Raw genomic sequence first — 16,056 nt, 5'->3', positions numbered from 1 at the left:
GGAAAACTCCTTGAGAGAATGTGTATTGAAGATGTTGGCAATCAAGATGTAGGCGGATGGTGTAATTCACCATGAATGGTATTTGGTAGCTTTATACTTACTTGGAGTGGTGGGATGGAAATATGTTTCTACCAAGGGAGATATAAAGCGCTCTTTTCCTCCGCTAGCCTGCAGGTCATCCTTAGGCAAGGTGTAGCACTTGCTTAGCCCTCCAATCAGGGTCATGTGAAGCCATAGGAGCAGGTGGTGGATGGGCGTATGAGCGACTGGTGCATATAACAAGTCCTGGTTATGTGACCATTGACACCAGGCAGACAATCGCTGAAGAGTATTGATAATGGCGGGGGTCACTGGTCTTGTAAAGACACTGCCCAGAAGAAGATAATGACAAACCACCTCTGTAGAAAAATTTACCAAGAACAGTCATGGTCTTGGAAAGACCATGATTGCCCATGTCATTCGACATGGAACATAACAAACTAATGATACTTTCTTCTTGTCTATGAATGCAGCAACACAAAAGAACAAATGATACTAGACTGAGAAAATTGCATTGCTAAAATAGGTCTGAAAATTCTGAGAAACTGGAAAGTACCATCTCTAACTTTGTCAGCTATCAAATCTATTAAAACTTGAAAAAAAAACAAGTATTTTCAATTTTGACTGTTCTTACAGTTAGCTAGACATTTTGTGGCCATGACTGAAGCTCCAGGGCAATGTGTTTCCTTCCTGGTGCAAGGGTCCATTACAGGACATTCTGAAAGGAGACGGTGAGCAGCCAGAGGTTGTGGTCCATGCTGGTACAGACAACGTAGGCAAGAAGATTTGTAGAGAATTTATGGAGCAGAGTATAAAATTTAAAAAGCAGGACCTCTAGGTTAGTAATATTGGGATTAGTCCATGTGCAGCATGCTACTGAGGCCACAAAGCTGGTCTAGATCAATGCATTGCTGAAAAGCTGGTGAGGCAAAAATGGGTAGGGCCAGAATAATAAACAGAGTAGGATTGATTGGCCAAAATGTATTTATTTTAACACATGGAGTATAATGGGTAAAATAGATGAGATTAAACCATGGATTTGTATATGGAACTACAATGTTGTAACCATTGCAGAAACTTGACTGAGAGAAGAGCAGAACTGGCTGCTCAGTATTTCAGAGCATAGATATTTAGGTTGGGATAGAGAGGGAAGGGAAAAAGAGATGGGGGCAGGTGTTTTTGATCAGGGAGAATGTCATGGTCTGCATTATGGCGATATTTTGGAGGGTTCATCCAGCGAGGCCATATGTGTAGAACTCAGGAATAAGAAAGATGTCATCACTATAATAGGATTATTCCATAACCTCCCAAAGTTCAGTAGAATTAGAGGAACAGAAAGGCAGATAGATTGTGCAGAGATATTAAGTATTACATTTGAGAAGTCATGTTGCAGCTGTATAACACTTCAGCTGTGCTATATCTGCAATTTTGTATGCAGTTTTGATTACTATATTGCAGGAGGGATGTGGAGAGAGTGGAGAAGTTGTTCACCGTGATATTGCCCAGATTAGATTGTGTTAGCTGCAAACTGAGGCTGGAAAACTTTACTGACGAATGTCAGAGACTGTGAGCTGACCTGATAGTTATATATAAAATCGTAACAGGCATGGATAAACCATATAGGGTCTTTTTCCCAAGAGTGAAAATATCAAATACTATAGGGTATAGGATTAGGGTGACAGGAGGAATGTCTAAAGGAGATTTGGGAGGCAAGGTATGTTTTTGCACTGTGTCCTAGGTGCCTGGAATTGCTGCTGGAGCTGGTGGTAGTAGGATTGTTTAAGATGCATTTAGAAAGATGGGTTTAGGATGGTTTGGCATAATGGTCAGTGCAGATATCGTGAGCAAAAGTGCCTATTCCTGTGCTGTACTGGTTTATATTAAAACATATAAAACAAATGATCAAATAAATTACACTATAAAGATAGCATTACAAAAGAAGAATTTACCAAGCTCTTCATTGATATGCAGATTTACAATACCCATTGGAATCAGTGATGGTTTGGATCCTGCACCAGGTTTATCCATGGCAGAATCCAAGAGGCAGTTGTACAAGGCACTTTATTCCAAGTACTGTATTAATGTGCAGATAATAAGTACTGGACTTCCATATAAATGCTGGTTATTGCACTTAACGTTCTATTTTTTAGCAAATTTTGGGCTATTTCTTGTACCTGCATTCAATCTAAGCTTTAAGTTCCTCTTCTAATACTAAGACCCGTAAAACTTGCTAAAACAAAAATTTTATTTAAATGAAGTATAATATCTTCTTACAGGCTTGATTCATGAAAATGGGACATGTCTGAAACCTACCGAGTGTCCTTGTGTGTTTCATGGTAATCTCTACGTGCCTGGCTCTGTAATTCAGAAACACTGCAGCACCTGGTAAGTGATTAAATGCTGCATATGTTGTTACAATTTTGTATTGAATTAGGTTAACATTATAGAATTATTGTATAGAATGTCACATCACACTTGCTTCACTATGTTGTACTCTTGTTTCTAAAATCATTCTGTTAACTTGCACTGACCAAGCTCTTCATTGATATGCAGATTTACAATTCCCATTGGAATCAGTGATGTGATATCACATTACACATGATATATTGTGTTCTAAATTAAATTTCAAGCTTTTATTCACACCGTTATTAGATGTGCATTATTTGGAGAGAAATTCATCTCCGGCCAGCAACACCAATTATGTGCATTACTTCGTACAGATGCACTTCCATTCATTTGGTGGCCTTTATTTTAGTGTGTAATTATGTGTGATTTCCCTTGTGAATTCCCTGAACAACTTAAGTTTCAGTGATCAGTCTTCCTTCATGGATTGCAATCTTTAGCATGCTTTGGCTCAAGTTTAGAATTGAAGCTCATGAGGTGGGAAAATTTGGATTTGCATCCATATGCCCCTGAGCACCTTAGAGATGTAATCAGCCTCGTTATTGTCATAAAATTTCCAAGAATCATACATTAAATAGGCATAAAGAATATCATTTCACAGAACTGAACTTCAAAAATTGAAATTTGGCTGAATGTCACTGGTTTTCCATTACTGAACATTGATGTATTGATTGTTCTACATTAGAACATAGCAACATATCATAAATGACATGAACCATGATGTAGAACTTGAATTAGTTTGAATCAAATGAAAAAACAGGGAAGTGCAAAATTCATTTAGAAGTTAGTTTTGGCTGCGAGATAGTAGTTATAATATAGCAATTAGCATAAATCAGGAAATTTTATAGGTGTATGTAACAAGACGTATGCAATAAATAGAGGGATTTTCATTTACATGTAGACCGGTCAAATCAAATTAGTGGTAATAAGATGGAGGATGAATTCACAGAATATGAACAGAATGGTTTTGGAAATCAGTATGCTCAGGAAGCAATGGGGGGAAAAGACTGTTTTAGATCATATTTTATGCAATGAGAAAGGGTTAATTGACCATAATGAAGTAGTTCAATCCAAAGCTCGGACCTGAATGGAGGATGATTGTGGTTGATTGAAAAATTGTATTGATAAATATTGTCAAGGAGAGCAGTTATTATTATTATTACTCAAAAATGTACCTTAGTGTAGGAAAAACAAATTTCTTAAAGTCATAAAAACTCAACAGGAAAAGTAGTCTAACTGTAGCCAGCTGGTAAAATTAAAGATAGTATTAAATCCAAGGAAGATGCCATACATTCCTCCTAATGGCTCCCTCCTCAGCTACTTCCCTTTATTTCATAGTCCATTGCATTCTACGCTCAGATTCCATCTTTTTTCAGTCCTTTGTAACTTCCACCAGTCAGCTCCTTGCATCTTATATCATTTTCACTCTTTCCCCTCTCCCACCTGCCTATTATCCCATCATCCCCCTCCCCCCAACCTGGATCTATTTATCTCTGGCTAGCTCTTGCTCCGCCCTCTTTCCCCTTTGTATCCAGTTCCGATGATGGTTTTGACCCAAAATGTGTAATTCCCTCCAAAGATGCTGCCGGACCCACCGGGCTCATCAAGCTTTTTTTTTATTTGTTGTTCACTCTGGTTGAGTGCCCAAGTTGGGCAGCCTTTCATTGATTCTGGATGGTTATTATTCTATAGATTTATTGAGTATGCCTACAGGAAAATTAATCTCAGGGCTGCATATGGTGACATATGTGTACTTTGATAATAAATTTACATTGAACTTTGAACTTTCAAGAGGTTACAAAGTTGCCAGAAATGGCAGCAGGCCTAACAATCAGGAGCATTTTAGTACTCAGCAGAGGACAACTGAACTGATAAAGAAAAGCGACATAGAATATCAGACTGAAAGCTTCAAAGGATATGCAGAGAGGAAAATGTGAGTGAGGGCAAATATATGACCATATAGACAGAAAAGGGAGAACTTACAAGGAAAAGGCAGAGAAATAAAACTTATTGATAAATCACACAAAATGCTGGAGGAATTCAGCTGGCCAGGCGGCGTCTATAGAAAAGAGTAAACAGTTGATATAGGGCCGAGACCCTTCATCAGGTTGTTGGCTCTCAGCCCAGCATTGACTGTTTTCTCTTTTCCATAGATGCCGCCTGGACAGCTGAGTTTCTCCAGCATTTTGTGTGTGTTTCTTGGATTTCCAGCATCTGCAGATTTTCTCTTGTTTGATGCTAAATCATGAGGAAAGAAGACAAAAAACCTGCCAGAAATGTCAGACAACCAAGAATATGACACTGCAGAGCGAAACCAAATAGGAACTTTTTAAAAAAAAAAGTAATAGATAAAATGGTGAGACTAAACATGCAATCATTCAAAAGATTTGAAAGAGGAACAGTGACCACTCTTTAGACTATTTTGAGATTCTATAGGTTGTGTGATTGTACTTGCGAACTGGATGGTAGAAAATGTGATCTACTGTTTAAGAAAGGAAGGAGAAAGAAAAACAAGGTTCATCTGACCTGTCAGCCTAACATCAGTTGTGAGGGAAATGCTGGACTTATGATGAAAGATGAAATAACAAGGAATAATAATTGGATTCAGCAGAATCAGTGTGGACTTCTGAAATAAAAATAATGTTTGTTTAATCTACTGGCATTCTTTCAGGATATGGGGGAGGGGGGTTTGATGGTGGATTTTGGCTGAATGAGGGTGAACACAATCTGGTCCCTGATTTCCATAAATGTAAACTTTACTAGGATTCTTGATGCTACACTCAAGTTGAGTGCTGCCTTACTTTAAGGGAAATACACAGCTGTATATCTTGAACTTGGCTCCCTTGTAGTTGTTTGGACCAAAATGTCTTGAGCTTGAGTGGTCCTGGTAATGCCCAATTTGAAAAGTGCTTCATAAATTTAGATGCATAAACACAAGTGATTCTACAGATGCTGCAAATCGAGAACAACACAAAGAAATTTCTGGAGGAACTCAGCAGATCAGTCAGCATCAATGGAAATGAATAAGCAATCAATTTTTTGGGCTGCCATCCTTCATCAAGACTGGAAACGAAGGGGGAAGACACCAGCATAAAATGATGGGGGAGGGGAAGGAGGACAAGCTAGGGGTGATAGGTGAAGCCAGGTAGGTGGGAAAAGTAAAGGCTGGAGAAGGAGAGGAGAGTGGATCATGGGAGAAAGGGAAGAAGGAGGGGCACCAGAAGGAGGTGATAGGTGAGGAGAAGAGACACGAGGCCCGAGTGGAGAATAGAAAAACAGGGAAGGGGGAGGAGGAAAAATGAAAAAATACCAGAAGGAGAAATCAATGTTCATGCCATCAGGTTGGAGGCTCCCTAGGCGAATTAGGAGATGTTGCTCCTCCACCCTGAGAGTGGCCTCATCGTGGCAAAAGAGAAGGCCATGTCTGACATGTTGGAATGGGAATTAAAGTGATTCGTCACCAGGCAATTTTGCTTTTGGCAAACTGAAACATAATTTTAAATGGAGTTGGGTTCTTTAGTGGGGATACTTTAGAGCCACTCTTAACAAATGATAAAGCTGTGCTGAAGAACACTTTCAATCTGTAATTGTCTTGTTCTTAAAAGAAATATAAATCAGTGGCATTCTGAGGCAAAGGATGAAATGACAGTTTTATTTTTCATTTTACCCTATGTGAACCTATGGAAATACCTCTGGAAATTTTTCTAACTGAAGCATAATTTTGTCTTTTTTGTTATCCTCCTTTCTGTTTCCACTGTTTCAAATTGGCTCTTTTACAACTAGTCGAATTTGTACCAAATGCTGTTTACAATGTTTAAGTTGTCACTTTTCTTCCATTGTCTCTCTGCTAATGTTAGCAGTCTGAATAGACCACTACTGTCTCTGCAATCTTCTGTCTTCTTACAGTTGCTATCATTAATTTTCCCTCATTTCTACAACTGCAATCCACTTCAGTTAGCTTCAAATTGAACTGAATATTTTACACTTAAAATACTTAAAGTGCTAACTACTTTCAATAAATTCTCTATGAAGGTTTCATGTTATTTCATTTTACATATTTGTTTTACTTTAGTGTTTGTGCAGGAGGCATTTGGAAATGTACGGAACATAGCTGTCCGGGTAAGATTTGTTTCTCATTTGTTTAGCAATTTAGATGTCTAATATTGTGGGGCTAGTATTGGCTTGGGGGGCATAACTTTGCAGGAGCTACATGCTGCAGCAGTCAGGAGACCTACTTAATATCCATTTTGTTAACATTTTTGAGGAATGGCCTTAGGAGCCTTTATTCACTATTGGCTTTCTTCTGGTAGCTACTTTTAAATTTAGTAATGACCAACACATCCCACAGCATGAGCTGACAATTTCACGTTGTTATTAAAATGTTGCTCTTTTCAAAAGCACTTTAAATTTTGAATTCAGACCCAAAGAGCTTTTACTTATTTGTTAGTGTCTGTGCCAGAGAGGAATGATGGATATATAAATATAAGGAAATGTTGTTTATGCAGATAAACAGATGAAAATACCAGAAAGAAATCTTTTAGAAACAATAAATGTTCATTATGAAAATTTTCGGCATTTTTTCTGAGGCCAGCCACACTTGTTCTGCCACATCCTTTGTTCACTTACTGTATGTCTCCAAAAATACAAACTGTATCTGCAGATGCCCTTGTACTTCATCTGTGCCACTGGCTTCCCTACTTCTATTTCACACTCTGTAATTATTTTGCTGTAATGATCAAAGCCTGATATTCTTTCCGAGTTTTAACTTAGCATTTTCTAGTACAGTATATCTCATGATTGAGAATACTGAATGGTGTTTCCTCTTAAAAAATAAGTTAAACTATTTACTGAAAAGATCACTTATTTTATTTTCATGGCAAGATAGGTTCATGGATCACTGAAGTTAAGACCAGTTCAAATGTGTTGTGTATTAATTTAGATGGAAAGTATGATGCCGCATTATTTAAATCTCTGAAGAATAATTCCATGATAAAAGCAACACAGACAAATTGCTGGAGGAACTCCGTGGGTCAGACAATATTTATGGAGTGGAATAAACAGTCAACGTTTCAGGCCTATGAATTGTCTCTGCCCAAAATATCAACTGTTTATTCCTTTTCATAAATGCTGCCAGACCTGCAGAGTTCCTCCAGCATTTGCCTGATGCTCTGGATTTCCAGCATCTGCAGAACCTCTTGTGTTTATGAAATCCATGATTATTTCTTAGGCCACTATTTTTGCTTTTTGACAATAGGTTATGTCTAAATTAACTCACTTTCTGATTCAAAAAATACTGCAAATCAACTATTGTCATTCTGTCCCCCATCCTGAACATCCCGTTGTGTGATCCCTAAAGATCTGACTCAAGTTTGTTTTGTATTTTATAGTGGAATGCTCAGTAACTGGAAATATTCACTTCAGGACATTTGATGGACAGTTGTATTCCTTCCATGCCATATGTCAGTATATTTTGGCGAAGAGCCGCAGTTCTGGAAAGTTTACTATCAGTCTCCAGAATTCTCAGTGTGGCACAGTAAGAAACAATATTTGTTTATTAAGATTAAACAGAGTTTAAGATTTAGGGGTTTGAAAAAAAAGTGATTTTAATTTCACAAAATAGATTTAAATCAATGGTTTGAAGAGCAAGAGAGATGGTCAGTGGTTATTAACTTGTAAATTCAGTGACCGAAATTTTGTCCACATCAGAAAAAATGTTTTCAGTTTTCCTTGGACCTTCAAGGTGATCGCATTTTACCTGAAAGAAATACTCCAAAATATTTAATCCTTTAACCACAAAGCCACTAATCTTCTAGTGCCAGTGAGTTGTTGAAAGCAATATTCACCAAGACCATGTAGATTGAAGAATCATGTAAAACTAGCAGACACATTTATAACAATAAATTGAACAAGCAGTTCTCTTGATAGACCTTATCTGTCTCCCTGTTGAAACGTAAAAGTCTTTGATGGTGTGAGGATGAGAGTGAGCCAAGATAAAAGAAATTTATAAAGTTGGTTGGTGAAAGAGACAACAGTTGATATAAAACCACCCACTGAATGTGGATTGATGTAAAGTTATCAAAGAGACAATTCACTAGAACAGAGAATTATTGTTGGCTTGAATTTCTTTTCATTCTCAGGCAGCTGTTCTTTGTATTTTGCATTTATTTAATATCCTCTCTAAATAGTGAATATTTTAGGAGTTATCAGATGTGTACTAGTTTGCTTTTGAATATTCTGATGTATGAATTTGACAAGATTTTCTTGAGAAAAAAACAGCTGAAACAAAAAGAATAAGTTTCATGCTTGAAAATACCACAAAGGCCAGACAACTTGTCACAATATTCGCCCTTTGGTATGTTGGCTCAGCATCATTAACAGAACTGTTGTCATATATTCCATGTCAGTAGGCAAAATCATTACCAGTGAAGTAAAAACTCCCCTAAAATTCAGAAAAATTAGCCCTTTTCAACGATTTATATTTAAGCGTAATGTCGGAACCTTGTGGTTTAAATCACTTTGGATTTTTTTGTAAGTTTATTTATATGATAAATATATAGCAGGATATTGTTAATTTTCATGAGTTATTTAGTAATATGCATATTTTTAGTAAAGTTGCATATGTTTGGACTGTCATTGTTGCAGCGAGATGTCTTGCCTGCATGAGAACACATGAACATGTTAAGAATGTAATGTGAACAATTTTGGGGCAATTTAAATTAATTGTCAAAATCAAGTGTGCAGAAATGAATGAAATTTTCTATTTGTTATGTGGAAGTTACTTGATTTAAACAGGACATTTAAACGAGAAATGGAAAGATGGCTGGACCCAAAGTATCTTGCATTCTGGCTCACAAGTTTCCTTTGGTGACATGTATATAAATAGTGGGTTAATCTCTCCCTATCCAGTTCTCTTGAAATAAGGTTAAATTCAGATTGCATACAAACTTATCTGTACCTCCAGAGGCCAGAACAGTCCCTGCCTGGCATTCATAGAATGTCAAACTTAATTACTGACGCTAAAAGTCAAATGATCGTTTCACTAAATGTTTGGCAAAAGAAGGATGCTGGTCTTGAAAAGTCTACTAAACTTTAACCATTCTTACTTAAAACAAAATACTGGCCGTGATGACGTTCCTGATGGAGCTCATCAGGGAGTGCAGGGCATGAGGAAAGGGTGAGCTGATTAGTTTGGAGACGTCTTGTGCCATGATCAGCTGGGTTGAGATCAGTAGGAATATAGTTTTATTGGCGCTTCTAGGTTGACTGCCTGATACATTGGATCCTATTATGTACATTAACATAGAATCTCCTTGCTTCATTAAATGTATAACCAAGAACAACCTTGCTGTTGGTAAAGAACTTGATGCTATCTTTGGTGTCCAGTTCTTTGGCTATCATCTCTGCCATCTCAACTGCTAGAACAACAGCACCATGTTGTGATGGTGATGTCTTTTCCTGGGAGCAAGCTTTGCCTTGCCCAGCATGAGTCCAGCTTCACTCTATCCAGCAGTGTCTGTGACCTTCAGGTTTGTTTTTGGGATCCGGTGGAGGTGCTAACTCAGCACGATTGTTCTTGAAGAGTCTCTTCATAAATTCCATGTAATCATCTTTCATTTCTGGTTTCCTTCTCAATGTGCAACTGAGGGATGCGAGCTGACTGAGGGTCTGCTCTTACTTATGGTAGGGGTTGTCAGTCATGGCAAGTGAAAAAGAATGGACGCTACCCAACTCTTTGGCCTGTCTATGCCAAACTTTTTGTTCATAATTCAAAAGAAGACTTCACTTTCAATGGAAGGTGCCAGCTTATAATCATTTTCTTCCAAGTGACAGAAGACCAACTTGCCTAAATCTGGTTGAGCAGAGGTAAGTATTTCAGGGTGATTACTAAAAATCTTCTCTTTTACACAGATGCTACTCTCACAGGGTCTGAAATGACTTGGGTGCCTGTTCTCCTGGACATTAGTTTTAAACATGCTGAGAGTGGTCTGATGAACACCACTGACGCAGATAGATAGATAGATAGATAGATATAATTTATTGATCCCGAGGGAAATTGGGTTTCGTTACAGCCGCACCAACCAAGAATAGAGTGTAAATATAGCAATACAAAAACCACAGACAATCAAACAACAATATGCAAACTATGCCAGATGGAAAATAAGTCCAGGACCAGTCTATTGGCTCAGGGTATCTGACCCTCCACGGGAGGAGCTGCAAGTTCGATGGCCACAGGCAGGGATGAACTCCCGTGCAGCCCAGTTTTGTATCTCGGTGGAATGTGGCCGAAGCCCAACAGTAGAAAGTTCAATATCCGGTCTACAAACACGTTCCTCGATTGTAATATGACCCAGATTGCACCATCTGTTGTTAACCAGAACAGTAAGCACCCAACTCCTTTACGCTCACCGCTGTCAGTGCACTTCCGGTCAGCCGGAACGGTCTGGAAGCCGTCCATGGAGAAGTTTTGATCGTGTATGTCCTCGTGCAGCCCCGTTCCATTGAAACACATCACACTGCACTCCCGAAATGTTCTCTGATGCCTGGCTAGTGCCGTGAACTCATCCATTTTATTACCTACTGAACTCCTCTTCTCTGTAAGTCTCTGTTGTCTCGACCCGGTCCTCTTTCCTTGACTTTGTGATCCCCCTCTGCATCCTCTGTGTGTTTTCCTCCAGATTTCAGCTGGGGTATCTGCCGCTCTGCTCGGCATTAGTGCAAACAGCTGGTCCCTGAAATGAACAATGCGACCTTGCTTCTGTCCCGCGTGTCGGGATGTAACTATTTCCAGCACTAAAAACTCAAATAAAACTCTCTCTACCAGCATGTTAGAGAGGGTGCAGCTTCGACGTGTTACTGTAAAAAAAGTACAAAAAATAACGTAAGTTAAAAAGTAAGAAGAAGAAAGTAAGAATACTGATGAGAACGGCTGTACCAGGCTGCATGCATGACCGGCGCATGCGCACTCAGACCACCCACTATGACCCAACCAGGTCCAATCATTGGGCATGAGGTGCATCATGCTGATCATTGTGCTGTTTACGTAACTCATCTGCACATATGGTGTCTCTTGCCAAGCAACAGTAGAATCTCAGCAGAAGAGGAATCTTATCAGCTATGGCCTTGAGATGCCTGCAGATTCCTGAGTTTTATCCCTGCTTTTGGGAGAATCGTTGTGCCAAATGAGGGTTGGCAAGAGTAAGCAAACCTTCCTTCCTATTGATTTCATAACAATTTCACTGGCACTTCTTCCAACAACTTTTAATGTTACAGAACATGTCCTTAGAGTGTATGGGAAAACATAACATTGAATATTGAATATGTCAAAGAATGCTGATTTGCCAATGACATATTTTTCTGCTCATCTAATGTCACATATGCCTTTATTTTTTGCTCAGGATATCCTTTCGGTGAGATGTTGTCCTGACATATTTTAGAGCAGGATTTTCCTTGGAAGCTGTTCCCACATACTTCTATGCCTGAGAAGCTGGCTACCACTGATAGATGCTCAGCTGACTCCCTGCTGTGCTCTGCTGTGGGTGTGCTGGAACCAGTGGTAACCCAAAGTGTGGGCCTGGAATGAAGTGCTGATATATGCTGGTCACCGTTGAACTCAGTGCAGTGTAGCAGCAGAGATACAGAGGAGCAGATTGGGAGGCAGATTTTGGAAAGGTGCAAAAATAACAGGGTTGTTATCATGGGTGACTTTAATTTCCCTAATATTGATTGGCACCTGATTAGTTCCAAGGGTTCAGATGGGGCAGAGTTTGTTAAGTGTGTCCAGGACGGATTCCTATCACAGTATGTGGACAGGCCGAATAGGGGGAATGCCATACTAGATCTAGTACTAGGTAATGAATTGGGTCAGGTCACAGATCTGTCAATGGGGGAGCATCTGGGGGACAGTGACCACCACTCCCTGACCTTTAGCTCTATCATGGAAAAGGATAGAAGTAGAGAGGACAGGAAAATTTTTAATTGGGAACGGGCAAATTATGAGGCTATAAGGCTAGAACTTGCGGGTGTGAATTGGGATGATGTTTTTGCAGGGAAATGTACTACGGGCATGTGGTCGATGTTTAGAGATCTCTTGCAGGATGTTAGGGATAAATTTGTCCCAGTGAGGAAGATAAAGAATGGTAGGGTGAAGGAACCATGGGTGACAAGTGAGGTGGAAAATCTAGTCAGGTGGAAGAAGGCAGCATACATGAGGTTTAGGAAGCAACGATCAGAAGGGTCTATTGAGGAATATAGGGAAGCAAGAAAGGAGCTTAAGAAGGGGCTGAGAAGAGCAAGAAGTGGGCATGAGAAGGCCTTGGCGAGTAGGGTAAAGGAAAACCCCAAGGCATTCTTCAATTATGTGAAGAAAAGAAGGATGACAGGAGTGAAGGTAGGACCGATTAGAGATAAAGGTGGGAAGATGTGCCTGGAGGCTGTGGAAGTGAGCGAGGTCTTCAATGAATACTTCTCTTTGGTATTCACCAATGAGAGGGAACTTGATGATGGTGAGGACAATATGAGTGAGGTTGATGTTCTGGAGCATGTTGATATTAAGGGAGAGGAGGTGTTGGAGTTGTTAAAGTACATTAGGACGGATAAGTCCCCGGGGCCTGACGGAATATTCCCCAGGCTGCTCCATGAGGCGAGGGAAGAGATTGCTGAGCCTCTGGCTAGGATCTTTATGACCTCGTTGTCCACGGGAATGGTACCGGAGGATTGGAGGGAGGCGAATGCTGTCCCCTTGTTCAAAAAAGGTAGTAGGGATAGTTTGGGTAATTATAGACCAGTGAGCCTTACGTCTGTGGTGGGAAAGCTGTTGGAAAAGATTCTTAGAGATAGGATCTATAGGCATTTAGAGAATCATGGTCTGATCAGGGACAGTCAGCATGGCTTTGTGAAGGGCAGATCGTGTCTAACAAGCCTGATAGAGTTCTTTGAGGAGGTGACCAGGGATATAGATGAGAGTAGTGCAGTGGATGTGACCTATATGGATTTTAGTAAGGCATCTGACAAGGTTCCACATGGTAGGCTTATTCAGAAAGTCAGAAGGCATGGGATCCAGGGAAGTTTGGCTAGGTGGATTCAGAATTGGCTTGCCTGCAGAAGGCAGAGGGTGGTGGTGGAGGGAGTACATTCAGATTGGAGGATTGTGACTAGTGGTGTCCCACAAGGATCTGTTCTGGGACCTCCACTTTTCGTGATTTTCATTAACGACCTGGATGTTGGGGTGGAAGGGTGGGTTGGCAAGTTTGCAGATGACGCAAAGGTTGGTGGTGTTTTAGATAGCGTAGAGGATTGTCAAAGGTTGCAGAGAGACATTGATAGAATGCAGAAGTGGGCTGAGAAGTGGCAGATGGAGTTCAACCCGGAGAAGTGTGAGGTGGTACACTTTGGAAGGACAAACTCCAAGGCAGAGTACAAAGTAAACGGCAGGATACTTGGTAATGTGGAGGAGCAGAGGGATCTCGGGGTACATGTCCACAGATCCCTGAAAATTGCCTCACAGGTAGATAGGGTAGTTAAGAAAGCTTATTGGGTGTTAGCTTTCGTAAGTCGAGGGATAGAGTTTAAGAGTCGTGATGTAATGATTCAGCTCTATAAAACTCTGGTTGGGCCACACTTGGAGTACTGTGTCCAGTTCTGGTCACCTCACTATAGGAAGGATGTGGAAGCACTGGAAAGGGTACAGAGGAGATTTACCAGAATGCTGCCTGGTTTAGAGAGTATGCATGATCAGAGATTAAGGGAGTTAGGGCTTTACTCTTTGGAGAGACGGAGGATGAGAGGAGACATGATAGAGGTGTACAAGATAATAAGAGGAATAGATAGAGTGGATAGCCAGCGCCGCTTCCCCAGGGCACCACTGCTCAATATAAGAGGACATGGCTTTAAGATAAGGGGTGGGAAGGTCAAGGGGGATATTAGAGGAAGGTTTTTTTACTCAGAGAGTGGTTTGTGCGTGGAATGCACTGCCTGAGTCAGTGGTGGAGGCAGATACACTAGTGAAGTTTAAGAGATTGCTAGACAGGTATATGGAGGAACTTAAGGTGGTGGCTTATATGGGAGGCAGGGTCTGAGGGTCAGCACAGCATTGTGGGCCGAAGGGCCTGTACTGTGCTGTACTATTCTATGTTCTATGTATGACAGCTTCACAGTCTTTTCCTTGGTGCTCTGGTCTGCAAGTGAGTTTTCTCTGAATCCCCTGTATTTCTTTACGGGTGAGATTTCTTATGGACAGGACATTGATGATCAGAGTTCATGAGAGAGTTTCCTACTTGAGTTTTGTTGACCATGATAGGGGTTTGGTTTTTCCATGCTTTTGCTGGTGACCTCTCTTTGAATGAAGTGTTGCTGGAAGTTAAGGGCATAAAACTAGGGTCACTTCAGATTTCTGTATGGCGGCAGATGATTGAAAATTGTGGGTAGGGGGCATGATATTTTGTTTTATACTTGAACCTTTCAGGTTATCCTCTGTTCTTGCATATTGTTCAGTAGCTTCTCCACTATGTAGCTGATTCTTGCTGTGTTCAAGAAACAGTCCTAGTTGGTAACCCTCACTTTTGCAGCTTGCATTTCCGACAACAGATCTGCAATCTCCATTACCTTCCGTGTTCTTCATGTGAGAAGTTCGGAAAACTATCAAGTCTACCGAAGAGAGATTCTTCAAGTGCCTCTGGAGAATCATAACATTTGTGCAGCCTAGATTATTAATTTGCACTGCTCGAAATCTGCTTGCATGTTGTAACGACTCGTCTCCAAGCCACTTACAGAGAAGTTCTAGCTTTTCGCTAGATGTAAGACATTGTCCTTCCACAGAATAGCAAAAACTCGACTTCTTCAACAGATAATTGGCAGACTGGACGTTGAACACTTTTAGCCCTGCTGTAATCAGGTCTCGATCAGCCAGATATCAAGCCAAATCTAATGCACCTGCGGCTTCTGCAATTTAAACATCGCCACCAACAAAAGTAGATATAATTATTATTAGAAATCTAATTTTCAGAAATGATAATGCAGAAGCAGTATTTGGCATCCTGACTTTTATTTTTTTAACATGTGTTTCATTTTTAAACTATTCAATTGCAGACATCCCACCTCTCCCGGAAGTTCCGGGAGTCTCCCGCATTATCAATAGTGGCTCCCTGATGCCCGCAAATTATATAGAATATCACGGAAATCAATTTTCTTGAGAGCAAGCGAGAGAGAGAAAGTACGAGCATGTGAGAGCGAGCGCGAGAGAGCGAGAGAGAGAGAGAGAAAGAGTGTGCCATGGCAGAATGTTCCAAAAAAAGAAAATATAAAATGTATGTCACCCCAGACTACACTAAAGTGTACTCCTGCCTAATAGGGGTCAAAAATAATGACAGTTGCTCGCTGCACTGTTTGCAACAGTGACTTTTCTATTGTCCATGGTGGGGTAAGACTGTAAAAGACATGTTGAGGTGAGTTTAACAGGTGTCATTCGTTCACTAGCCTAGCTAACGTTATTTAAACTAGCTGGCTAGTTGCCAAGGAGCTACTCCATTGGTGTCCTACGTGATGAGGTCAAACTCCCTGTAGACGTGCTTAAAGTTGTAATAGAATTAAAAAATGACTCCATGATAATATATAAGTACA

The 16,056-nt window shown here is 40.2% G+C and overlaps 1 protein-coding gene across 1 annotated transcript in view; it reads left to right on the top strand.

Annotated features, from left to right (window-relative positions):
• otog (otogelin) overlaps nucleotides 1-16,056 on the top strand; it is a 226,232-nt gene that overhangs the window by 16,993 nt on the left and 193,183 nt on the right. Inside the window, 3 exon segments of the mRNA XM_072271370.1 lie at nucleotides 2,316-2,424; nucleotides 6,515-6,561; nucleotides 7,830-7,975. Coding sequence (XP_072127471.1) covers nucleotides 2,316-2,424; nucleotides 6,515-6,561; nucleotides 7,830-7,975 — 302 coding nt within the window.

The sequence above is a fragment of the Mobula birostris genome, chromosome 11, assembly GCF_030028105.1.
Source record: "Mobula birostris isolate sMobBir1 chromosome 11, sMobBir1.hap1, whole genome shotgun sequence".
Lineage (NCBI taxonomy): Eukaryota > Metazoa > Chordata > Chondrichthyes > Myliobatiformes > Myliobatidae > Mobula > Mobula birostris.
The sequence above is the reverse complement of the archived record's forward strand: the minus strand, read 5'-3'. Positions and strand labels throughout refer to the sequence as shown.